The 25,773-nt window shown below is 40.2% G+C and overlaps 2 protein-coding genes across 2 annotated transcripts in view; both read right to left on the bottom strand.

Annotated features, from left to right (window-relative positions):
* Nucleotides 1-9,236: 9,236 nt before the first annotated feature.
* Nucleotides 9,237-15,126, bottom strand: LOC139471508 (BTB/POZ domain-containing protein 6-like). Its single transcript, XM_071253866.1, has 3 exons — nucleotides 15,070-15,126; nucleotides 11,400-11,640; nucleotides 9,237-9,923 (listed from the first exon to the last, which is right to left on the bottom strand). Exons 1-3 carry the CDS (start codon nucleotides 15,107-15,109, stop codon nucleotides 9,308-9,310), a joined length of 897 nt encoding a protein of 298 aa, XP_071109967.1. The 5' UTR covers nucleotides 15,110-15,126; the 3' UTR covers nucleotides 9,237-9,307.
* Nucleotides 15,127-24,010: 8,884 nt separating this feature from the next.
* Nucleotides 24,011-25,773, bottom strand: part of LOC139471500 (uncharacterized) — a 147,211-nt gene continuing 145,448 nt past the window's right edge. The window contains exons 136-137 of the mRNA XM_071253857.1: nucleotides 25,221-25,311; nucleotides 24,011-24,707 (exon numbers count right to left, since the gene is read on the bottom strand). Of these exons, the coding sequence (XP_071109958.1) occupies nucleotides 24,597-24,707; nucleotides 25,221-25,311 (202 nt within the window). The 3' untranslated portion in view covers nucleotides 24,011-24,596. The remainder of the gene's footprint in view (nucleotides 24,708-25,220; nucleotides 25,312-25,773) is intronic.

Genomic DNA, 25,773 nt, shown 5'->3' with positions numbered 1-25,773 from the left:
ATCGCATAATTGTACTTCTTTGTAAAGATATCAACAGTCTTTCTCAAAAATAAATATTGTTCAGCAATTGAAAAGTTGTTTTCGTCAGTCTGTTCGATCTCGGCCGTGATGGAAAACACCACCACCCAACTCAACCCAATCCCATGTCCCCCCATCCCCGAGAAGGAGGAGTGGGAGGGTTGGATGTTTAGGGTATTTAAAAAATGAACGATTTGTAGAAGATGTATTGGAAATTGCGAGTCATTGTACTGTGATAAGCAGTAACGAATCTTCACTCAATGACTCAATTCAAGCCATGACTCACTAGACAACACTGTTCGACGGTCACGAAACACATTAGATGGTCGTTGTGCTGCAGTTGAAGGGCTGACGATTTTACAAACGGTGGCAATATCCTGCCGGGTAAAAGATATGTTTGATGATGGCAGTAAACAATAAATGATTTTTCGATGGTGACGTATTTGATACGGGTATCATAGTTCTGTTTTGCACCTTATGTTTACTGTATTTCGCAAATGTTTGGCCTGGTAACGTTTTGATAACGTTTATAATTGTTTAATCAAATCCAATTTTTAAGTGTTTACATTCTTTAATCCTGCAGTGTAATTCAGTGTCAACGATCGGTCACAGTTCTTGAACACAGAGGATGAGAATCTTGCCCTTAGAACTGTACGATTACAACAAACAATATCAAGATATGCATTTTAAGTAACTATATATACTCAACAACAAAAGTTCCTGTGACACCAATATTTTGTGTATTTTTCAAGTTTATCAAGTAAAGTTTGGTTTTCAATATTGTAGTACATGTATGGAATCAAGTCACAAAAACGCAACTGCTACAGAAAAGCATGCATTCCATGCAAAAGTTGACTTTTATGCAAGCCCCATGCATTTCACTACCCAAGAATGGGTATAAACACATCTGCGTTTACGGGATTCCATATGCATTGTTTAGCATCGTGCTGACAACAACCAGTCAGAAAAACAACAAAATTACTCAATTGTTCAATATTACGAAATGCCACGCTTGTCCGAAAATGAGCGTCTGCGAGCCATTGGTATGCTTGAAGCAAGATCGAGTCAACGTGATGTTGCAAGACAATTTAACGCCCACAGAAACACCATTTGGTGTTTATGGCAACACTGGCAACAGACGAATGCAGTCAGAGACCATCCTCGGAGTGGCAAGCCACACGTAACCAATAATCGACAAGACAACTGGATTCGAACAACACACCTACGAAATCGATTCCAGCCAGCAACAGTGACTGCAAGTAGCATGCCTGGCCTTCGACGAATATCTTTACAAACCGTACGTCGTCGCCTCAGATGTGCAGGGATTGTTGCCAGAAGACCCGCTAGACGTCCCATTATGATAGGAAACCAACGTCAAGCACGTCTCGTTGGTGCAGACAGTGTCTACGCTGGACGGCCATGCAGTGGGGACAAGATCTATTCACTATTCATGGTCTCGTTTTCACCTCAGCCACAGCGATGGACGGATTCGAGTGTACCGACGTCGAGGTGAACGTTACGCCAATCATCGTGTCATTGAGAAGATCGGTTCGGGGGCGGCAGCGTTATGGTATCGGGTGGGATTACAGACAAACAGAGGACCCGTTTGATAGTGGTAGAGGGAATGGACAGCGCTTCCGCGACGACATCATCGGCCCTGTTGTTCTACCGTTTTTGCGTCGTCATGGCTCAGGCATTACCTTTCAACATGGCAACGCCCGGCCTTATATTGCTCGACTTGTTCAGGATTCTCTTCAACAAAACAACGTGAATGTCATCCCCTGGCCGGCTCGCTCCCCTGATCTCTCACCAATCGAGCACACGTGGGATGAAATGGATCGGCGTCTTCGACGTCAACCACGTGTTCCACAGACACTCTATGAACTTCGAAACATGTTCCAGCAGATATGAACAGATATCCCACAGGCCTTTTAGGCGACGCCTGGTCCATTCCATGAGACGAAGATGTGTTGTTTGCATCGCAACCAGAGGTGGACACACAAATTGACATTTTGGCATGTTCGTATTTTTTTTTATGAAATCACGCATTTTTTAAAGTAAGTATGGCAAATTAAACCATTTGAACACGTACAGGAGTCTTTTCTCTGATGCAAACCGAAATTGTTTCAGATTTGGTAAAAACATAGCTTTGAATTAAATCTTATTTAATGTCACAGGAACTTATATTGTTCAGTATATTTTGTATGATTATATATTTTGCCAGAAAGCATAAACCTTTGTTTATTGTCAGGGTATGACACATGCCTATATTTTGTTAGCTTAATATTTCAAGTTAGCATTTAATACTGTATTGTTAGCCAAACCATTGTGTTTACATTTATACCACTTCGGCATTTCTCATTGTTTAATGTAAATTAGGTTAATACTAATTTCGGGGGAAGTGTGACGGTAGTCAGTGTCAGTGTGTAAATAAGATATTTTAGTAGCGCTTTATTGTTTCTCCTCGTTCGTGGCAAGTATTCTTTAGCTCCCTTGGGGTATGAAGCGAGTACTATGCTTTCCGGTGAGAAAGGCCTTTGTTTAACCGCATTCCGTCAAGGTGTTTTACGGATTTCAGGGGATTGGATAACTGTAAGTTTCTCTATATTAGAAATTCTGTATAATAAACATCATGAATATTCAGTTTCTCCGTTCAGAGTTTTAGAAAACAGTACACTATGCTATAATACAGAAACATAACACCCTGCTCTCAAACGTCTGCAGATTAGAAGATTTACTGTTGAGGAGAACTTTGATTCTTGGTCAGTTTTCGTTTTATGTGGTCAGTGATTTTGACAAGATCTATAGTGTACTCGTATTTAACAAATAAAGGACGAGTGAGAGTTAGTTATCGTATAATAAAAGACTGCATGGAGAATAAACCATGAGGGACACAGCAGGAGTCGTCGTCTCATATTGCCACCACCTTTTGTTTGGAAAAGATAAAACAGTCATGCGTGCTGATCGGGAGAACAATAGCAGACAGCAGTGATCGTCTCAAATTTGTATTAGCTTAACACTTCCACAAAACGGTATTCCTCAGAACTATCAGATCATATATAACTACTATCATATATAGTGGATGATGTCATTTAATAATGTCATATTTGTTTTTGTTGCAATTGATACTTAAGACTTGGATATTCAGGCTACGGCCACGACGACTGTTGGGAAAAAAACCTCGACATTCCACAAGTGCGTTTGTCCTTTAGTAATGACTTTACTTGCTTACTCACTAACTTACTTTGGAGATTTAACATGCGCTTTCCGACTGATGCGTATTTCGCACACGGGCGCGGCAAGGCCATTTAATGTGTTTCCGAAAGGGGCGAAGGTGGTCTGTGCAATTCCAAGAGGGGGCTTTAGGGGTTGCTTATATATAATTTGGGAATTTTGAGATTTGGAATAGATGCCGATGGGGTTGGGGAGGAGAACTAAGGGAGCTGGGTATGGTGGATGTTTGTTTGTTTATGTGATTTTGATTTGGTAGGTTAATATGTTTTAGATGCGTTTTATTAGTTCCGTATTGATTAAGAATACGCCTAAGGCCTTGAAGTTTTCTAGTTTATTTTATGGGTTTAGTATTGCTTCTAGAGTGAGAGCCTTGTTTAGATTGAGGGTGGTTTGTATCGCGGTTCGATGTGTGTGCAGTGGATGAGTGCGTGTTCTGGGGTTTCTAGTTGTTTGCAGTATGGGCAGTTACCTGTAGTGTGTTTTTTTAATTTTTGTAGGTGCTTATTTAGGTTGGTGTGTCCTGTTTGGAGTTTAGTGATTACTCTGTCGATTGTTTTTGATGGATTGAGAATTTTGGGTTTGGTTAGTGGTTTGCTGAGCATTTTTTTGATTTGGCTATTTGAGTAATGCCATTTTTTTGTGATTTTGTGCTTGTTTACACTTTTAATTTCTGATTTTGAGATTGGTAAGTTTAAGCTTATTTCTGGGATTTTGAGGGATAGTTTAGCTGCTTTATCGGCGTTTTCATTACCGTAAATTCCTACGTGGGCGAGTATCCACAAGAAGGTTATTTGTTTGCCTGCCTTAGTTAGATCGTTGGAGTTTTTAAGTATTTGATTTATTAATTTAGGTCGGTTTTTGGTATTTTTGTTTTTGAGGGCTTGCAGCCCACTTAGGGAGTCGGTAAGTATTAGGATTTTTTTGGTGGTTTTTGGATTCTTGATTATTGAGGGCTGAGGCCATGCCCGTTAGTTCTGCCGTGAATATTGATTGGTTGTTTGGAAGTCGGAAGGATTGTGTGGTTTTAGTTGGTTGTGTGGTATGGACTCCGAAACCTGTGTGTTTGGAGGTCGGATCTGAGGATCCGTCCGTGTAAATGTGACACCAATTTGGCCAATTTCGTGTGTTTATGCTAGTCTGGTAGTTTTAGCTATGTTTGGGTCGGTTTGTTTATTTATTTGGCTAGCTAGTGTTGTGTCTATTTTGGGTATTTTAAGTTTAGGGGTGAAGATATTTGATTGTTTGCAGTTCTGTTTAAGTCTTTTAATTTGGTGTTCAGACTTTATTTGGAACTACCACTATGTATATACTATCTCACTGACTACTTGTTAACTGGTCACTGCAGGTGTCTTAATTATTACATACTAACATATCATTCAACTGGGATTACTCACATGTAAGTTGTTACAGTAATACAGTAACTGTTAATCCCCAACAGTGTGGTGGCAAAGTGAGGATAAACCACTCAAACAATGCCTTCATTGGTGTTACTAGCGACATTACGTTATTTTAAGAAGGTCATTACATGATAAAGACCACCCTCGATTATCCAGAGTTGCATCTCCATACTGTTAAAATCAGATCATCTTTTCTTATCACCCACTTCTCTCGCTCAACAGCCAATCAAAATGGCTATTCTGGATATAGCTCTACATTCAAAATCGCGGCATCACTCGAGTAAGCCCTCGATGTATTTAAACGAATCACAAGACAAATTATGTTTTAGCTGTAAAAGATTTTTTTCAAAATTCAAGAGTCGAGACGAGTACTGGTGATATCGCGTGATGTTATCGCAACATGTATATGACATTACACAGTTGCTGAATGAAGAATGGCGTCATACATCTTATACACAGATGAACAAGCCGATTAAATTCGGAATGTTGTACAAATTACAGTACCATCTGGCGTTCTTAATTGTCAAGTTGTCCTTCAGCGTTTTATATCCTTTCGTGTGCACTGACGTTCTTTGATTACTACACATTGTTCTTTCATGTGGCGTTTATTTGTTTTGTATTTTGACCTTTATTTGTTACATTGAATACTTTTTTGTAACATTTGACTTTTATTTCATACTTTTGACCTTTACTTCATCTGATGTATTTTTTGGCCGAATGGCCACGTTCATCTAACCATCCAAGAACACTAAGACTAACACTAGTCGAAGCAGTGCGATCTCTTTGCACAATGGGACCCTGTGGTTGAACAAGAACAAACACATATTTGAAGCAGCAGAAATAAATTTATTTGAAGGAAACAAAGTTAACAAATAGATAATAAGTTGATATATTATGCTTGGCATATGAAGTGAATAATACACGCTGGCCACATAATTTTTGCTTTGTATTTAGTGGAATGAATTTTAAAGTACATTAAAAGGATTCATTTCAAGGATGACACACATGGTTTTAACACACACTTTAAACCTTTTGTAGTTCTATGTTAACATCATGTATTTAACTCTTACAGATACAGATCATGAATTCCTTTACTTTCAGGTTTAATACAGGTGTTAGACTTTTCAGTTTACCTCATGCACGACGACAACTACATGTAATTAAAGAGTGGTTAATTTAACAAATGGTGATCTCCTTACAGCAAACACACAGCCTTCGTTCCTATATCATCCATCAATGACATCCCGTTATGTGCTGCTCTTAATATGAGCACTTTCACTGATAATAGTCCACATTTTAAACAGCTATTGGTACAATGCGTAGATGCTATGTTATGTTACTGCAACAAGAACCATCTACATTGTTAACAAAAATAACACATTTGAAAGTTAAAGGAACAAATGAAAGTTTTCAGCAACCTATGCTTGTCGTAAGAGGCGACCAACGGGATCGTGTTCGCTGACTTTTTTGATACATGCCATCGCAACCCATCATAGTTGGGATTATCTTTTGCACATGCGCAGTAGTATCTGTTGACGTCGTTGTAGCAGACGTACGGCCAGGAACATTGAGAGCTGCTGCACTCGATGACGTCATCCTCGCAATGAATCGCAGCCAGGTGCGCACGCACACTCATAGTAGAGGTCAAAACCTTCAGCACGGCGGTAGTTGGTGCAGTTGTACACTCTTTCATTATTGCCTGCAATTGCATATTTAGTATGGGTTGCTGAAGAAATGTTCTAAATCTTTATTTCTGTATAAAAAGGCCATACGGTTTCGGTGCGGTAAGACCTGATATGTATTGCGATAATAGGAGGTTAATCAACCTGAGATCCCTACCACTCTATCCGGCCCGTGAAGATCCGCCATACAATTTGGGCCTTCAGCAAACCTTTACTTGCTATAGGAGGCGCCGGGGTATTTGACTTTGTCGCTTTGCTTTTGTTGAGGTCGTTTAGTTCCAAATATTACAATAAAACACAACATGGCGGCAACATGACTCTATACTGAGGTTATCGCCCTTGGGCCAATGGATCCGAGTTAGTTTGGTTGACGCAGCTTTGAAGAGAATTTCAGTTCTATCAGTCATGTCATACTTGTCATACGAGGCGACTGTGCTTGTCGTGAGAGGCGACTAACGGAATTGGATTGTCAGGTTTGCTGACTTGGTTGATGGATGTCATTGTATTTCAACTGCGAAGATTGATGCTCATAATGTCAATCACTGGATTGTCTTCTCCAGACTCGATTATGTACATACCGCCGTCATATAGCGGGGATATTTTTCCAGTAGCCGACGCTAATTGCCCTGACAACATACATGTATCTGACCATTCGGTTCTCTCATAGGACTTTTCATTGCTTGTCGGGGGCACAGGTGGCCCAGCCGTCTAAGACGCCGCGATTCGCTATGCAGAGTTGCGTCCCTTGAGCATGCCAGCACCATACCCGTGTTCGTGGGTTTCACCACCGAAGTGGTAAACGTCTGAGACCTGCATCACGTCGGGCTTTCCTCCCACAATAACCTGAAACGCCGTGATATAACTGGAATACTGATAAAAGCGGCGTTAAACCCAATTCACTCACTCACTCATTGCTTGTCTCTCACAGCCATACAGCGCCCTCTGCGGAAGTTGGATGTGGACAAGCCACGTCAAAACGATGAAGACAAGATAAGATATCAGACCTATTTTACAAGGGGAGGATCTAGCGGTTTAATTACAGGAAACTAATAATAGGGATGTGTTAATTACGCTATGATAATTTCTTGTCCTTTATGTAATCAGAATTTGATAAGACAGTCGGGCCTACTGCCACTGGCAAAAAGAATAACCGAAATCGTAAATCATTTTACAAACCCTATTGGTGTGATGAGCACAAAATAAATTAGAAAAATTCATAGCCTTGGGTTTATACCTTATTAAAACAGGACTAATTAGTCGCATTTAAACCCCAAATAAAATATTAAAACCGAAACTACCTCCAATATAAGTAAGTCAGTAAGAATATAGACTGACATGTTCGCTGACTGTAGATAGGATATGTGATTGTAACAATAATCGGATATGCCCATGCATACAGGATCTCATTTGTGTTTGTTATTTTTACAACTGCCCCATGACCGTACTGAGTATGGGTGCTTGGGGATACCAACATTAACAGTTTGCTATTAGAGATAATTGCCAATGAAGACTTGTGAACATCATTTATAAAGAATGTCTTTATATAAGGAGTTTTAATCCTTTGTTTCTATGTAGGAAGTAACTCATCCAGTTTATGAATTTTATGTCATTCTTGTGTATGCTTATTTCAATATATTAGTATATTCATGGGTCTATACATGCACTTTGGCATAGTGGACACTGCAACCCTGATGGTGAAACGGCCTAATCCCTTAATCCTTTGTTGTTATAAGATCCAAATTCAGAAGCTGGCACAGTGGGGGTAAACCACTAAAACCCGTGTTTTTCTATGACAAGTTCCAGCTGGTGACATTTTAGTGAACTTCACAAGTTACTTATTCATAGTATTAACGTTATGCTTTCTTCATAATACACATCTATCCTCCACATATATTCAAGGAGTGTGGGAAAATATTATAAGGAATGTATTATGTTGTTTCCTTTTGTGATGATAGAGGAGCTTGCCAACTGCACAAATAACAACAAAATTAAGTGAATACCTTTGATTAAACATTATAACAAGAAGAAAAAAGAAAATAAGAAAGTATTTTATTTATGTGTCACATGTTGTATGTGTACACATTAGACATACAAAACTTGCATAAAATACAAACAACATCAGGCCATGAAAGGCCTATGAGACAATGAACAATGAAACCCAATAGCAAAGGATTACAATTTTAGGTAAAGAAATGTTGCCTACGTGAAAACATTTTTGAAATAAGTGTGGCAAGAGGTTTTATATAACATTACTTTTTACCACTCGCGATAGGTATTTTGCATCAGTGAACTTCCACACGAACAACCAAGGAGAAGGGATAAGATGAGAAGCGGCGGAAACTCACTTTAAATAACAGTTACATGTGATCGAACAGGTTTATGTCTTTGAGGGGAATTTAGAAGTTGGAACAGCAATGTGTGTATGTGTATTTATTAGTGAAAACAAAACATGGTTAAGAAAATACATTAAAAAATACATTCATTGAGTAGAAGTGGCATGGACTTAGTTGAATACTGGGACATTTTGTTTCTATAAGCTGTAACAGACTGATAGTTTCTCATCCAGAGACTAGTATATAGAGCACAAAACGATACCTTTTTAACACGTAAAAAATCACCAAATCTATAAGGCAAAGGGGATATTCATTTCAATATGGAATAAATTAATGCGACGAGAGCGCATATGACGATTTTGGCAATTGTTGCAAGCGACTGAAGCGTGTAAACGCCGCATGTTATATTCGCCAGAAAAATCTGCCGCTTAGAGCAAGTGAATCAAGGGCAGATAAATATGTTTCTAATAGGCCATAAGTATGTTAACATTGATTTTTGATATTGTATTGATGGCAATAATATTAAACTAAGGATTAAAAATCTTCCTTGTTATTGGTCCCGTTATCAGTGACTTACATGTTATCTCCACAAAGCCATGACATTAGTTATTTCTTATATATATTGATATGAAGTTGAATTGTTTTAGGAAATCTTCAGACCTCGGCGACGTGATTCATATCTTTGTGGACAGTTTCTCTGTTTACCATTAAACTTCATCCCTCTCACAGGAGTGCCGGCTATTGCCTGAAAAAGCTCCAGCTTTTCCGCATCATCAAGTATCTGGCGAGTAGAAACCTGTGCGGAATAATATGACATGTCGAGAAGCCCAAAGCGAATCTGGAACACCAGTTCCCCTAGAACTACCCTCATAGTCGAATCTTGTACATGCTTGCTTTGACGTTTACATTCCGCTTCTGCCCAGCGAAGCATTGCCACGAAGACGATGTGTTCATGGCAGGCCAAAGAGTCGGAGGAAATGACATCTAAGACGCATGCGCGCGAGAGCTCATGGAATCCGTCTGTTTGCAACACAGTAGCCCCTTGTTGGTGAATGAAGGAGAGACAACTCTGGTACAACTGCTGCTCGTCAAAGATGTGAGCTTGTTCCAACAAAGTACACACATTGTCGACAGATATCGTCTGCTTTACAAAATCGACGCACTTGGTCAGCAGAGACTGGACGTTGTACTTCTTACAGCAGTAGAGGACGGAGAGCACGTTGTCGGAGTCAATGAGTTCCTCGTCACAGTACAGGTAACTGAAACAGAAATACCTTACACTACAAATTGCATTTCCTGTTCTTCTATGCATCGTTTTTTTATGCAGTGATTAAGATTACCGTGTGTATTTGTTTCGTATACTGAGCCAGAAACAGCAATCAGATGTTCACACGTTTTCTCCCAATCTACCGGTGATTCTGTTAAAAATTACCCAATAATATTACTTCAAAGAATGTTGATGAAGGATTGTATCTGAAACTATTACCTTATCAGGACTAATATATTCCAATATCGTGTTATTTTAGCTGCAGCTTTACTATATATATTTCAGATTATAATAACCATAAGCTTACCTTTGGTACAGTGATAACTATTGCCAGACATTTTTACGTATGGAACAATTTGTCCAAGCACCGTCGAGGCGCTCGCTAAAACTTTATGTTGACATATAATAGTCAAATTGCATGCAATATGACTCTTAGCGAGTCAAATGAAGGCATTTATGATATATGTATGCATCCTCTGTCCACTTTAGTTCGTTGCAATGCGTCAGTAGCGGTAATCTGACAGTGGTGGCTGTAAATAACGATGAGTTGTGCAATCTACTGATCACTTCATACACGATTTCTCCGAAATTAATGTAAACAATATTCAATGAACTTTTAAAAAAATAGTTTACGAACATAAGTCCAGATGTACAATGAACACATTTTTTATAACCAGACGGTTTTATTACAAGATCAATTTCGGTACGGATTTGTTGACATTGTTTTTCCGGTGTTAGGTGCTCGTGGTAATATCTTTGCGTTGGGGAAAAAAGATCAAAACTCTTCTGCCCTGTGTATAGGGCGACCCCCTTGAGACCCCCATAATTCTAGAAACGAAAAACTAGCCGTATATTTACGCTATATACGGTAAAGGAATAAATAGTGATTGCCCGACATCCAAACTTAGAATGGAGAATTTACCTCATGAGTGTTAACCCCTCTAAGGCAATATTCCAGTATGATCACGGTGGGGGACACCGAACATAGGTGTAACACAACCGTGCTTTTGGCGTGACAAACGAACGCTTTAACCACTAGGCTACCCCATTGCCCTCACTTGATGAAGTTTGTATCCTTATTTAAATATATAGATATAATTAGTAATATACTGAATCGCAAAAGAAACGTCACCCCAAGTAACAGTGCATGAAAAGTTGTCATTTAAATATTGGGCATTTTTTGTAAACGTTTCTAAAATTAAACATTAACTTGTAGGGAAAAAGGAAGTTTGATGATAAAAACAAAGCAGATGACCAAAAAACCGATCGCCCAAACGCATCACAGCAACAGCCATGGTAACGCGATGCACGTGAGTTGAAATGCACATGCGTTCCCCCATTTCTTGCCCTATAAAAATCCACCAAGATCGGATAACATTCGTTCGCAATTGAATTGCTACCACATTTGCCAAGATTGACAAGAAATCTGCGACACCAAGTCCTTCTAAAGAATTGAGACCGATCATACCGTAAGAAAGTATTGAAGGGTCCCGGCTCTATGTCAGGAACATCCACGTCAGCACCTTGGGGCACCGACCCACTGAACATGGTGAAGAAGACATCACTCCTGGCACTCAGCACATACTTGTGGGCACCTACCGGCGACTTTGACTGCCCGATCTTAAACTTGACATCACACGCAAGCTGTTTCTCAAACATCCGTCGGTTACATCCGATGATTGTGTCCTCAGGGTTGTGAACAGTTGTACCTTTGGAAATATGAAGTTGAGAATGTTATAGTGTATGATCATGATTAGTATATAGTATAATACTATACCAGATACCGTACCACACAAAGGGACAATATGTCCCAAATTCATTACCAACTTTTGATGTCTACGTATCATGTGAACTCGAAATTTACATTTACATAAAAATGTATTACAGGAGTCATGAAATAAAAGACATTCAAGTGAATTCAATCACACAGCCTCTGTCACAGTGTTGCTATTGGTAAATTACGATTCGTGCATTGGAACTATAGCTTACCTGACGGTGTGGTATTACACACACTCTAACTTGAAATGTCATCTTAAGAGACCATATCATCTGTAGTCAGCATCTATATTCTGATTGCAAGTCTCTTTTTTTCTGACTTGTACGATATGTTCCCGTGTTTATTCAGGTTAACAATTGACTTGCCTTTGCATGTGTTTGTGACGGGAGCCACCTTTTCGCGATTATCTGGTATCGTCACTATTTGATAGTGATTTATAAACACATGCTCGTGATAGAGTCGGAATTGTACCATCGACTCTGCTTTATGCAGATATTTCTTTTGGATATGGAAAGGGTTTTGTCTCGGGTTTTTTCCATTAACTATAGGGGGGGACGGGTGGCCCAGTCGTCTAAGGCGCCGCGATTCGCTGTGCAGAGTTGCGTCCCTTGGGCACGCCAGAAACCTATGATTGTGGGTTCGAATCCCTGTTCGCACCGATTATGTTTCTAGGTTTGTCAGCACCATACCCGTGCTCGTGGGTTTCTCCAAAGTGGTAAACGTCATGTTCCATATATGTTATGTTTCATTTATTATATATTAAAAAACAATTTAGCATTGAGGCGAAATAATGTACTGCTTTTTTTATATTTTTATTCATTAAAAAGGCTCACTAACTCTATGGCTTTCAGGTTATATTGTTTTTATTTAGAGCACCCGATATAAAACGTGGGCAATGTTTACTGTTGACAATCTATTTATAGATATCCACATGATTTGCAACTTGTGCTTGTGTTTACGGTTTCCAATTATTTCCATATTATTTCGATGAAAAAAAATTAGTTACCCCGCCCTCGGATGAAAAATGTTATTGACATGATATATATTGACAATTTAATATACTGTGCCTGACATACAATTTGACAACTACAGTAGAACCCTAAACATATTATATAGAACCATCTTAATTAGATATTTTTGACACACTACTGGCACCAAAATATTCTGAGCCCAAATTCATCGCTCGCGCAATCAAGTTTCGCCGGCTGTGACGCCATGGCGAATAGCCAGTGGTTGTCCCCCCTAACGCCTAAGACGAGGACGGGGCGGGGCTTATCGGTCGGGACTGGATCGGTGGTTATCTCCCATTGGTTACACACCTCCACATTCCCAGTTGCACACAGCCTGGGAGGAGGCGGGGTGGGTGGGTGTGTAATTGACCAGTTCTAATGTCGGTCACCCGCCCTTGTTATCTATCTGGTTGCCATAGGGTGACTTTCCTTGTATACACAGTAAAAAAAGTGTTGCACCCCCTATACTTTTTCATGGAGGGGTGTTTTGAAAGGGTGTAAAGATAACCGAATTAATATTATAACCAGGATTTCGTGTATACCAACAAACCAGTGTATTGTCTATACAATGAACTTAAATGGGGTATTCCATGACCTTATGGCATGTAATAATCTCATGCTGAACTTTTACGAAAAATGAACGAACAACGAAGACGCATTAAGTATGGTGACATCTCAATAATTTTTAGTGACCAAATTCATCCAATAGGGTAAGAATGTCATATGGAGATTTGACGAACACAGTAAGTCAATATCGAGAACTTCCACCAAGCACTTGGATCACAGCTTGAAGTCTTCGTCTCATACCCCTCACCAGACGTTGGAATCGCTCCATGGGCACTCCTCGTGTAATGCTGCTTCCAATTCACGCAAGTTCTGTGGAGGAGGGTCCCGACGATAAATCAGGCGTCCCACAATGTCCCATACATGTTCCAGAGGATTCAGATCTGGACTCATTGCTGGCCATGGAATCTGCGTCAGAGCATTGTTGTGGATAACCTGGGTCACAGCTCGTGAACGATGTGGTCTGGCATTGTCATCCATGAATATCGGTCTGGTGGCCAGTGGATGATTGTCAAAATGGGGCACCACAACTGGATTCAGCATGGATGTAGCGCTCCCCTGTCAAGTTGCCTCGTATGGTCACTAAATCAAGCTTACAATCAAATGAGAAGCATCCCCAGACCATAACAGATCCACCTCCATATGGTACAGTTGGCATGATGTTTCTTGCAGTATAAGCTGTTCCAGGACGCCTCCATACTCTCACTCTGCCATCCACAACATGCAGAAGGAACCTGCTTTCGTCCGACCAGTGGACTCTTCTCCAGGACCTCAAGTTCCAGTTCTGTCTCAGTCTACACCAGGCTAGACGTAGTCGTTTGTGGTTGTCTGTGAGTTTAGGTCGCTTGATAACCCTTCTGGACTTCAACCCTGCAGCTTTAAGACGATTTCTCACGGTCTGGGTACTGAACTGTTGACGAGGAAGCCAAAGACGTTTCAAGGTTGTGCTTGTAGCAAATGGATGACGCCTTACCACCCTCAACAACGCTCTGTCATCTCTAACTGTGGTCTTACGTGGTCTGCCAGAGGGTCTGCGATTCCTTACATCATTAGTTTGTGCGTGTTTTCTGACCAAACGGCTTATTGTTGAGTAGTGATGTCCGGTTCTTCTGCCAATCTCCTTGAACGAAAGACCTGCTCCATGAAGGCCAATAATCTGCCACTTGACTGCTTCTGACAATCGTCTACCCGGCATTGTGGGTTACAATAAACTGGGCTGTCAGAGAACATCTTTTATAGGCGATGTTGAGCTTAAGAAGATACTGCAATCTGCAAATGTCATGCACCATGCAATTCACGTGCTGATTGCTACGTTTTGGTGATCATCTTCCCTCCGAAAACATTACACATTTCACATCAGATCCCCAAGGAATACCTACCATTAAAACCAGAGTCGGGCGTTTTAAATGTTGTGATGTATCAAACGTATTAATGTGGGGGTGCAACATTTTTTTACTGTGTATATATTGCGCAACTGTCTACACGTTACTAAACACATGCTGAACTTTCACTTTGTACATAAAATGTATTACTATATAGACTGCCATATCGCAAATCTTACCTTTAACAAATATGTATAACCTAAATACCATCCCATGAACTATACTATATTAATGGACGCTTTAGCCGAGAGCCGAGAGACGCGATTGGGTCCTACAGTAAAGACACCACTCTACATTACATGATTTTGTGTCATGTCTTGACTGTAGGACCCAATCTCGGTTCTCGGCTATGGACGCTCGTGCTTGCTGTCGTTTGATGGATATTGAATGCGTTACAACCCATACCTTGCTCAGGTTCAGCCGTTCTCCGCCAGCCTCTGTTCATACTTGTGGCAGCCGCTATGTCCGTTGAACAGAAAGTAGATGTCAGGGAAATACACACTGCTTTGATGAGGGAGCGCTAATTGTGTTTCCTTTTTGCATAACGTGCTTTGGTCGATACAGGTGACACTGACATGCCGTGTTTCCTCGCATAAACGCGCTCAGGGTTTCGCCTTGTGGAAATATGCATGGTGTGGGTACTTTGTTACAATCCCGATTTGTGTATTCACTACTTTATTAAAGAAATACACGACAAGCCTGAGCTGCTTATGGTACAATAGAAGTGTTGGGGGAAGGAACCACGAGGGGATTTATTCTCCCTGTCGTGTTTTATTGTGCGATAAAGAACGACCAGGAGTCGTCTATCTCTTATATGAGATATCAACATTATTTGTAGCCTCTTTAAGGATGTTGATTTCATTTACAAGCACAAAAATATATACCCGTATGTATGAATAATGATGACTCCCCGAATACAATCCGATCTCGGCAATGTCGAACAAGTCCATTTTATAAACAGTGAGCTGTGAAATGAACCCCTCGTGTTTTCTCACTGTTTTCTATTGTACGATAAACAACTCGCCCCCGTCGTTCATTTCCTGAGTAAAGATAACCATATCTCGCCTACTTTTAGATGCGGTCGTTCGGCCATTGCGCGTACCTGTGTAGCTCAGCCACGACTGAGGGGAACAGCTCACTACACTCCATAAATAGCATCGTCTAATAACCACGACGTATACAAGTTGTGAGCGTATGCTCGAATGTATGGAAATGACGTGATAAAACAATGTTTTATCATGAAACAAAGCAAGCCTTGTTCTTCATTGGTCTTCGCGATTATTCTAGTAGCTATTTTATATTATGTGTAACGGTAGTCAGTATCAGTGCGATATTTTAGTAGCGCTTTATTGTTTCTCCTCGTTCGTGACAAGTATTTTTTAGCTCCCTTGGGGTATGTAGCGAGTACCATGCTTTCCAGTGAGAAAGGCCTTTGTTTATCCACATTCCGTCAAGATGTATTTGGGATTTCAGGGGATTGGATAACTGTGAGTTTCTCTATATTAGAAATTCTTTATAATAAACATCATGAATACTTAGTTTCTCCGCTCAGAGTTTTAGGAAACATTATAGTAAAACATCGTTTGAGTGGAAAGAACTTTTACCGAGAGTAAGTTGAATTTCAATAGAGTCAGCATGGATATGATTGTGGACAATCTGAACAATTGTAATGATGATTTAAGCAGCCGTGCGGCTAAACCTACACAAGACTACACTGGTTATAAGATTGAACTATGTGTAAAACGTTTCACATTTGCACCAGCTGCATGGCGTCGGCAGGCGAGTACTGTTATGAAGTTAGTATCTGACAGTGTGGACATATCAGAACTGCGTTCAATTCGTGACTGTTTAGAAGACCGTATGGCAATTGTGTGTAGTGAACATGGGAAACTAACTGGATTCAATTATTCTGATGAACATTTGCTTGCAAAATCTGATGAGATTGAATCAAACATTTTGATTTAATTAAATCCGTGAGTGATATCTTTCATCCAGAGAGGCCCCATGTTCTGGCTCCTTGAACGTTCGCTTTGACGTCTAAGCTGTGGTTTGTTGGACAGGGCTGGATATAGCCTTGCTCCATGGCTGAAAGAAAAGTCCATGGATTTATAGTAATTATATCCTCCTATTAGGCAAGTCTAGATATGTGGATACTCTGTGAACTTGATTTGGTTTGAGTGAACGGAAACTCGCTGAAAGACTAAGTCATCAAAAATGTCGAATGTGTCAAAACTGTAAGAGACCAAAATTTCTGCTACGGCCGAAGCTGAACCATTAAAGACTAAATTGAAATTTCTTGAAGTTGAAAATCAAAAGAGAGCTGAGCTTGAAAGGTGTCAGATTGAAATGAAATTATCTATGGCTATGGCACAATTAGAAGCTGTATAGAAATTAGAAAGTGACGCAAATGAGGATTCTCTTCGTTCTCCTGCTTTATGTCCGCATGGAAAAAACCCATGTTTGTACAAGATTATATTGACTCAGTTCAGGTTAAAAATCCTACACAAAGTGAAATTAAAGCTCCACATGAGTCATGTGTCAAAAGTGACATTGTGAATGTAGACAGAATCTGTTCCGATTAGAAACGTTCAAGACTCTCAAAATGTTCTGTCAGTCAAAACGTTCCTCTCAGAGAATGAAGATTTAATCAAGGCCTCAGCAAATCAGATAAACATTTGGCGTTTACCTCCACCAGAGCCAGGAACTTCCTCTGGGGACCCTCTAATGTACCTACAATGGAAAAGTACATTCAATGTCCTCAAAGGGAGGCGAGGTATTCCTGAAGGTGAAAAAAATCTATTATTTGCAACGCTATCTTGACGGACAAGCCACAGATGCTGTTGATGGATTTTCTTTTATCGTCAGAGGATGCATTCTGTGAGGCGATCAAATTGCTTGCTGAACGTTTTGGAAACCATTTCATAATTGGAGGTGCGTTTCGTGACCGTCTAGATTCATGGCCAAAACTACCAGCAAAGGATGGTAATGCATTACGTAGACTTTCTCAGACAGTGTGAAACAGCAACGTTAAGCGTCAGATCACTAGACATCCTAAATGATGAACGTGAAAATCGTAAGCTTATTCAGAAGCTACCTGATTGGCTCCTCAATTGTTGGAGACGTAAAGTCGCCGAATATAGGGAACAGACATCAGAGTTTCCTAAATTCTCAAGATGTGTGACTTTCATTGCAAAGGAAGCAGAAATAATGTGTGATCCTGTCACTTCTTTTCCCTTGGAATCGAAACATGAGAACAAGCCCCGGAACACTCGTGCATCGTTACAGCATCAGACAGCTAAACTACATGGTACAGTGTTCGTCATAAATCTGAAAGATTCATCTCTTAGCACTGCCACAAGTAAATTAGACAAGAAATCAAATGTGAAATTTGAAACTTGCCTTCTCTGTAAAGGTCAACACAAGCTTGATGATTGTGAGACATTGTTGTCTAAACCCTTGATTGGAAGAAAACAGTTCGTCATAGACTGTCAAGTGTGCTTTGGATGACTCAGGCTAGGACATCTTCCAAAGTTTTGTCAGAACAGGCTAACATGTAAGACATGCTCACATCTTCATGCTACTATGTTACATGGTGATCTCCCTAAACCTTCTGAGGAGACAAAGCTGAAAAGTATTAGCCATCTCAGTAATGTAAGCAATTCTTTGGATAAGTGCTCCATGATTTTACCTGTGTGGGTATCTCATTCCGATAATCCGTCAAATAAACTGTTGACATATGCATTGCTGGATACGCAATCCGATGCGACTTTTGTGTTAAAAGACTTGTGCAACAAACTCGGTGTCACAGAAACACGAGTTAATCTGTTGCTCTCTACAATGACTTCAGCAAATGCACATGTCAGAAGCGAGAAGGTTAGAGGTCTTCAAAGTCGAGGAAATGACAATGTGTTCAGGATTACTCTCCCTGGAACATATTCAAGAGATGTGATACCAGCCAATTAGGACCATATTTCGACCCCCGACAAAGTGCAAGCATGGTCACGCTTACGACAACTGTGTGATGTATTGAAGCCAACATACGATGATGACATTGGTCTATTGATAGGCTATAATCGCCCACAAGCACTCATATCTCATGAGGTTATCGCTCCAGTTCAGGAAGGTCAACCATATGGACAACGTACCGACCTAAGATGGGGTGTTGTCGGTATCATTGTTCAAACACAAATTGAGAACTCCGATTCAATTGGCAAAGCTACGTCTGCCATCTGAAGTTCATCTATCTCACAGAACATCTGTGAAGGAGCAGTTTATGCTGACGTCTATGTTGACGACGGATTGTGTTCTGTTCCTACACCCTGTGATGCAGTGACACTCATTATTGAAAGCAAGAGTGTATGTGCAATGAAAGGCCTTCATTTGCATGAGTTCATCTCCAACTCTAAGGATGTCATGTCAACTATTCCGCCTGAGGATCATATAAGTGGTGTTCAGGACATTGAGATTGATTGTGACGCCTTGCCAACAGAAAGAGCTGTAGACGTACAGTGGTGTGTATAATCGGACTGTTTTACGTTTCAGATACAACTTGACAGTCACCAGGACAAAGTTGTCACAAGACATACAATATTGCCAAGAGTTAGTTCCATCTTTGATCCAATTTGACTACCAGCCCCAGTTATTCTCCGAGGTAAAGCGATTTTTCAGGAGTTGTGTAGGGATCGGTATGATTGGGACACTCCGGTATCTGATGGTATCCTCAAGGCATGGAATGCTTGGAAAACAGACTTGAAATCACTTCATGATTTGAGAATTCCAAGATGTGTGAAACCACATGACTTTGGGAATGTTGTTGCAACAGAATTGCATCACTTCTCTGATGCAAGTATGACCAGTTATGGACAGTACTCCTACATCCGATTAATGAATGAACATGAACAGGTAAATTGTTCTCTGGTAATTGGTAAGGCACGGGTTGCACCAGTCAAATCCGTCACCATTCCGAGATTGGAACTAACCGCTGCACTTACATCAGTAAAAGTTGGACAATTCCTAACTCATGAATAAGATCTCGGCGAAGTGCAAAACTGACTGACAGTCGAATAGTGTTGGGCTACATCTCAAATGACTCTCGCAGATTTCATGTGTACGGAGCCAATCGTATCCAACAGATCAGGGACAAAACGTCACCTGAACAGTGGCATCATGTAAGTTCATCTGACAACCCTGCTGATTGTGCATCCAAAGGGTTAACCGTCAACAAACTGTTGACATCCAAGTGGTTAAGTGGCCCAGACTTCCTTTGTGAAAAGGAGATTCCATCACCAGACTGTGCTTATGAATACTGGCAGCTGATGACCCTGAAGAAAAGTAAACAAAATGATTGTGAATCAGTAGCTGTTTCAGTGCAAGTCAAAAAATTGAACAAGGGGAGATGTAATCTTGAAGTTAGTTCAGGCAGAACTAATCAAACAGGAACATTCAAGAACGAGAAGGCAACTGAACGCAACAAATTTCTGAAATCAGTCAGTGCCTTATATCATCTAGATCCATTCCTGAACAGCAATTGGATCTTACGTGCCGGTGGACGGTTAAAAAAATGCTCAGATTAGTGAAGACCTTAAGCACCATTGTGTCTTGCCGAAGAAGCACCACAAATGTTATCCGCCATTGGAATGAACAAGTTCATCATCAGAGAAAAGGTCTAACACTCAATCAGATCAGATCAAGTGGATACTGGATCATAGGCTGTAGCTCAGGTGTGTCCTACTACAATTTGAAATGTGTTTCGTGTAGGAAACTCAAGCAAGGCTCAAGTCCAGAAGATGTCAAATCTTCCCATTGATAGGACAGAAGAAGCTCCTCCATTTTCATTCAGTGCAGTAGACTGTTTCGGACCCTTTTATATAAAGGAAGGGAGAAAGGTGTTAAAGCGATTCAGTGTTCTGTTGACATGCCTGTGTTACCGAGCAATACACATAGAGACTGTTGTGTCAATGAGTACAGACTCATTTATCAACGCCCTTAGACGCTTTATGTCAGTGCGTGGTCCGATACGTCAACTAAGATGCGATCAAGGTACTAACTTTGGGCAAAGACCGAACTGCATGGTGTTCTAACAAATCTTGATCAAAGAAAAGTGAGACAATTCCTATTGCAGAGAGATTGTAATTTCTTTGAGTTCAAGTTTAACCCACCATGTGCAAGCCATATGGGTGGTGTCTGGGAGGAGAGATTAGAACTGCAAGAAATGTCATACCTGCTTTACTTCATGACTTTGGATCACAGTTGGATGATGAATGCCTCCTTACTGTGATGTTTGAAACTGCTGCCATTGTCAACAGCAGACCCTTAACTGTTGACACTCTGTGCGATCCGTCTTCTCCAGAATCCTCTGACACTAAATAACCTTCTTACCTTGAAGTCTAAGGTAATCCTTCCACCACCTGGAACATTCATTAAGGAGGACATGTATTCCAGGAAGCGATGGCACCGAGTTCAATACATCGCTAATGAATTCCGGAGTCGTTGGGGGAAAGAGTATCTGCAAAGTCTTCAGTTGCGGCAGAAGTGGACTGCCCGATGTCGAAATCTTTCTGTTAACGACGACATCGTGATAATCAAGGACGACAATATTTCTTTGGAAACTTGGGAGCATCTCAGAAGTGTACCTTAGTGAAGATTGTCTAGTCAGAACTGTGAAAGTAGACTGTGGTGAATCAAACTTTGTGAGACCAGTTCACAAACTTGTGCTTCTCTTAGAAAAAGAGAACAAACTGTGTTCAAATGTGTGTAAATTCATTTGCAGTATTGTGTTCCTAACTGTGCTAAATTCATTTTCAGGTTCACATAACTTTGTGAATGATGATTCCGAATCCGATCCGAACTATAAATATTGACACAATGATGTGTATTTTCATGTTTTATATTTTGTATGATTATATGTTTTGCAAGAAAGCATTAACCTTTGTTCATTGTCATGGTGTGACACTTGCCTATAGTTTGTTAGCTTAATATTTAAAGTTAGCAATACTGTATTGTTAGCCAAACCATTGTGTTTATATTTATACCACTTCAGCATGTTTCATTTTTTAATGTAAATTAGGTTAATACTAACTTTGGGTGGGGAGTGTAACGGTAGTCAGTATCCGTGTGATACTTCAGTAGCGCTTTATTGTTTCTCCTCGTTAGTCGCAAGTACCCTTGGGTTATATGGCGAGTACCATGCTTTCCGGTGAGAAAGGCCTTTGTTTATCCACAATCCGTTAGATATTTTTACGGATTTCAGGGAATTGGATAACTGTGAGATTCTCTATATTCGAAATTCTGTATAATAAACATCATGAATACTCAGTTTCTCCGTTCAGAGTTTTAGAAAACATTATTTTATGCCATAATACAGAAACATAACACCCTGCTTTCAAACGTCTGCAGATTAGAAGATACATGATTCATGAATGAGTTTTGTTTGTTTGTTCATTAACGCCGCACTCAGGAATATTCCAGCTATATGACGGAGGTCTGTAAATAATTGAGTCTGGACAAGACATTCCAGTGATTGACATCACCAGCATCGATCCACGCAATTGGGATACGATGACATGCATCAACCAAGTCAGCCAGCCTGTCCGGCCGATCCCGTTAGTCGCCTCTTACGACAAGCATAGGTTGCGTGATTATCCAACTCCCTCGTAGCGCCAGTCTACAATCACGTGATCAACAAATTGGTTGCGAAAGTTAGACCGGAAGTAGTCCCCCGCTAGACCAAGGATGTTTTTGTGTGACATTTCCAAAGACGTTATTGACATATTTGGCAATCTTTTAGGAAAATAAAATCGCCTTTTTCACAAATATTGGATCTCAGTTTGTGTAAACAATAATTTCGTTGATGTTACAAATTTACTGTTGAGCAGAACTTTGATTCTTGGTCAGTTTTCGTTTCATGTGCTCAGTGATTTTGACAAGATCTCTGGTGTACTCGTATTTAACAAATAAAGGACGAGTGAGAGTTGGTTATGGTACAATAAAAGACTGCATGGATAATAAACCACGAGGGACGCACCAGGAGTCGTCTCATGTTGCCACCCCTTTTTGTTTGGAAAAGATCAAACAGTCATGCGTGCTGATCGGAGAACAATAGCAGACAGCAGTGGTCGTCTCAAATTTGTTTTAGGTTAACACTTCCACAAAACGGTATTCTTCAGAACTATCAAATCATATATAACTACTATCATATATAGTGGATGATGTCATTTAATAATGTCAATATTTGTTTTTATTGCAATTGATACTTAAGACTTGGATATTCAGGCTACGGCCACGACGACTGTTGGGAAAAAACTCGACATTCCACAAGTGCATTTGTCCTTTAGTAATGACTTTATTTGGAATTACCACTATGTTGTTACAGACTTTGATATGGTGAACACAAATCACTTGCTCATAGATAAACATTTACTTGAATTGACGCACTAACTACTTTGAGCGCTTTTGGTATGTCCCCTTTGCTTGTATAAACACAGTAACTGTTAATCCCCAACAATGTGGTGGGGAAGTGAGGATAAACCACTCAAACATTGCCTTCATTGGTGTTACACCTCATCTAGCGACATTACATTATTTTAAGAAGGTCATTACATCATAAAGACCACCCTCGATTATCCAGGGTTGTATCTCCATTCTGTTATGATCAGCTCCATCTTTTCTTTCACCCACTTCTCTCGCTTAACAGCCAAATGAAAATGGCTATTCTAGACGCGTGGTGGACATGGCTCGGCATCACTCGAGCAAGCCCTCGATGTATTTAAACGAATCACAAGACACATTATGTTTTAGCTGTGAAAGATTTTTTCGACGTTCAAAAGTCGAGACGAGTTCTGGTGATATCGCGTGATGTTATCGCAACATGTATATGACATCAAAAAGTGGCTGCATGAAGAATGGCGTCATACATCTTATACACAGATGAACAAGCCGATTAAATTCGCAATGTTGTACAAATTACAGTACCATCTGGCGTTCTTAATTGTCAAGTTGTCCTTTAGCGTTTGGTGTCCTTTCGTGTACACTGACGTTTTTAAATTACTACACATTGTTCTTTCATGTGGCGTTTATTTGTTTTGTATTTTGGCCTTTATTTGTTACATTTAATACTTTTTCGTAACATTTGACTTTTATTTCATACTTTTGACCTTTACTTCATCTGATATATTTTTGGGGCGAATGGCCACGTTCATCTAACCATCCAAGAACACTAACAATAGTCGAAGCAGTGCGATCCCTTTGCACAATGGGATCCCGTGCCTGAACAAGAACAAACACATATTTGAAGCAGCAGAAATAAATTTATTTGAAGGAAACAAAGTTTTAAAAAATAGATGCTGGCCACATAAGTTTTGCTTTGTATTTAGTGGAATTAAATTTGAAGTACATTAAAAGGATTCATTTTAAGGATGACACACATGGTTTTAACACACTCTATGTTAACATCATGTATTTAACTCTTACAGATACAGATCATGAAATCCTTTACTTTCAGGTTTATTACAGGTGTTAGTCTTTTCAGTTTACAGTCATGCACGACCACAACTGCATGTAATTAAATAGTGGTTTATTTAACAAAAAGTGATCTCCTCACAGCAAACACACAGCCTTCGTTCCTTTATTATCCACCAATAACACCCCGTTATCTGCTGCTCTTAATGTGAGCACTTTCACTGACAACAATCCGCATTTTAAACAGCTATTGATACAATGTATAGATGCTATGTTATGTAACCGCAACAAGAACCATCTACATTGTTAACAAAAAAAACACATTTGAAAATAAAAGGAACAAATGAAAGTTCAGGTATTAAATGAACTCTATGTCGACATGAATTAAAGGTCTTTAAAGATCATATTCTGGTTCCAGCTGGGTTTATGTTCCATGGCGTCTCGACCATGATGAGACAGGATGGACCGCTGTGCCTCTACACCGCCTCCTCACCCGGTGTATCACCGACAGACCTTGGAGCACTTGTGGGGTCAAAACGAGTTTTTGCATGTCCAAGGTTTGAAAGTCTTTGTTGGTGTTGGTTTGTCTGGAAACAAAGTAATTTATAACCATTATACGACAAATATCATGACGTTTTTCTTCTTACCCATTCACGCCGAAGACCCGGGATCGATTCCCGACACGGGCACAATGTGTGAAGCCCATTTCTGGTGTCCCCCTCCGTGAAATTGCTTGAATATTGCTAAAAGCGGCCTAAAACCATACTCACTCACTTCTCATCAACTGCCACAGACATGCTTGGTAGCGTGTATAATTGTGTTTTACACCTTAATTTCTGATTCTGCGTGTACAATGCAATACACCGCAAATTATCAGGGTCATCAAACACCCACTGTTTTGTTTTTACTTTTAGGATGAGGGGGTAGGGGGTGACTACTTGTCATGGATCCTAATGTGACATTTATAAGAAATCCACAACAAAACGTTGAGAAGAAAATGTAATCATACTTGTTCTGCTTCGTTGAAATATCAACATTTTGAATACTTCGTATGTGTGTATGTCTACCAGTAGTAATATGTATATTGCTGTTAAACTTACGTCAGTGAAACCTTCATTGTCACAAGCCGCTCGAGCCCCTCCTCGTTCTCGCTTGTGTCTGGCGAGTTTGTTGCACGGTGACTGCAATCGCCTAAATGAAGATTTGAACTGAGGTGCAATTAGAAAAGAAGACATAGTTTCCTGGACAGAAGTCACCTGTGTGTACTGACTGTGTAATTTGTGGTGCTTCCATCCCCTGGGCGAGCCAAACTAAAATATGTTAAAAGATGGTACTCGTTGTTACCCTCAAGCGCTCAGCATTAAGGGAATAATACAAGGACTGACAGGCCTGAAGTCAGTGTTATGTGTCTGAGTGGGGTTTCATTATTGCATATTTAGTATGGGTTGCTGAAGAAATGTTCTACCCCGGACCTTCACGAGTCCCAGGATGTTGAAACAGTGGGTATGCACACTACCCACGTCACGTAGAGAACAACCTGTTTGGGGGGGATAGTCACGGGTGTGCGGGTTGACACGCCTTTTTGGACCTGGTTTATTCATTTGCAAGTGCCGATGAGATGCCTATCAGAAAACACCGAGTTCATAACAGACC

This window comes from Haliotis cracherodii, unplaced genomic scaffold (assembly GCF_022045235.1).
Source record: "Haliotis cracherodii isolate W230 unplaced genomic scaffold, xgHalCrac1.p SCAF_22, whole genome shotgun sequence".
Classification (NCBI taxonomy): domain Eukaryota; kingdom Metazoa; phylum Mollusca; class Gastropoda; order Lepetellida; family Haliotidae; genus Haliotis; species Haliotis cracherodii.
The sequence above is the reverse complement of the archived record's forward strand: the minus strand, read 5'-3'. Positions and strand labels throughout refer to the sequence as shown.

What these genes read in the sequence shown, in the direction of transcription:
- LOC139471508 (XM_071253866.1), bottom strand. Translation starts at nt 15,109, where the DNA reads ATGAACAGAGGCTGGCGGAGAACGGCTGAACCTGAGCAAG. An exon ending in AACGGCTGAACCTGAGCAAG is followed by an intron (nt 11,641 to 15,069) that starts GTATGGGTTGTA and finishes ATATTTCCAAAG; the next exon opens with GTACAACTGTTCACAACCCT. An exon ending in CCCTTCAATACTTTCTTACG is followed by an intron (nt 9,924 to 11,399) that starts GTATGATCGGTC and finishes TTTCTGTTTCAG; the next exon opens with TTACCTGTACTGTGACGAGG.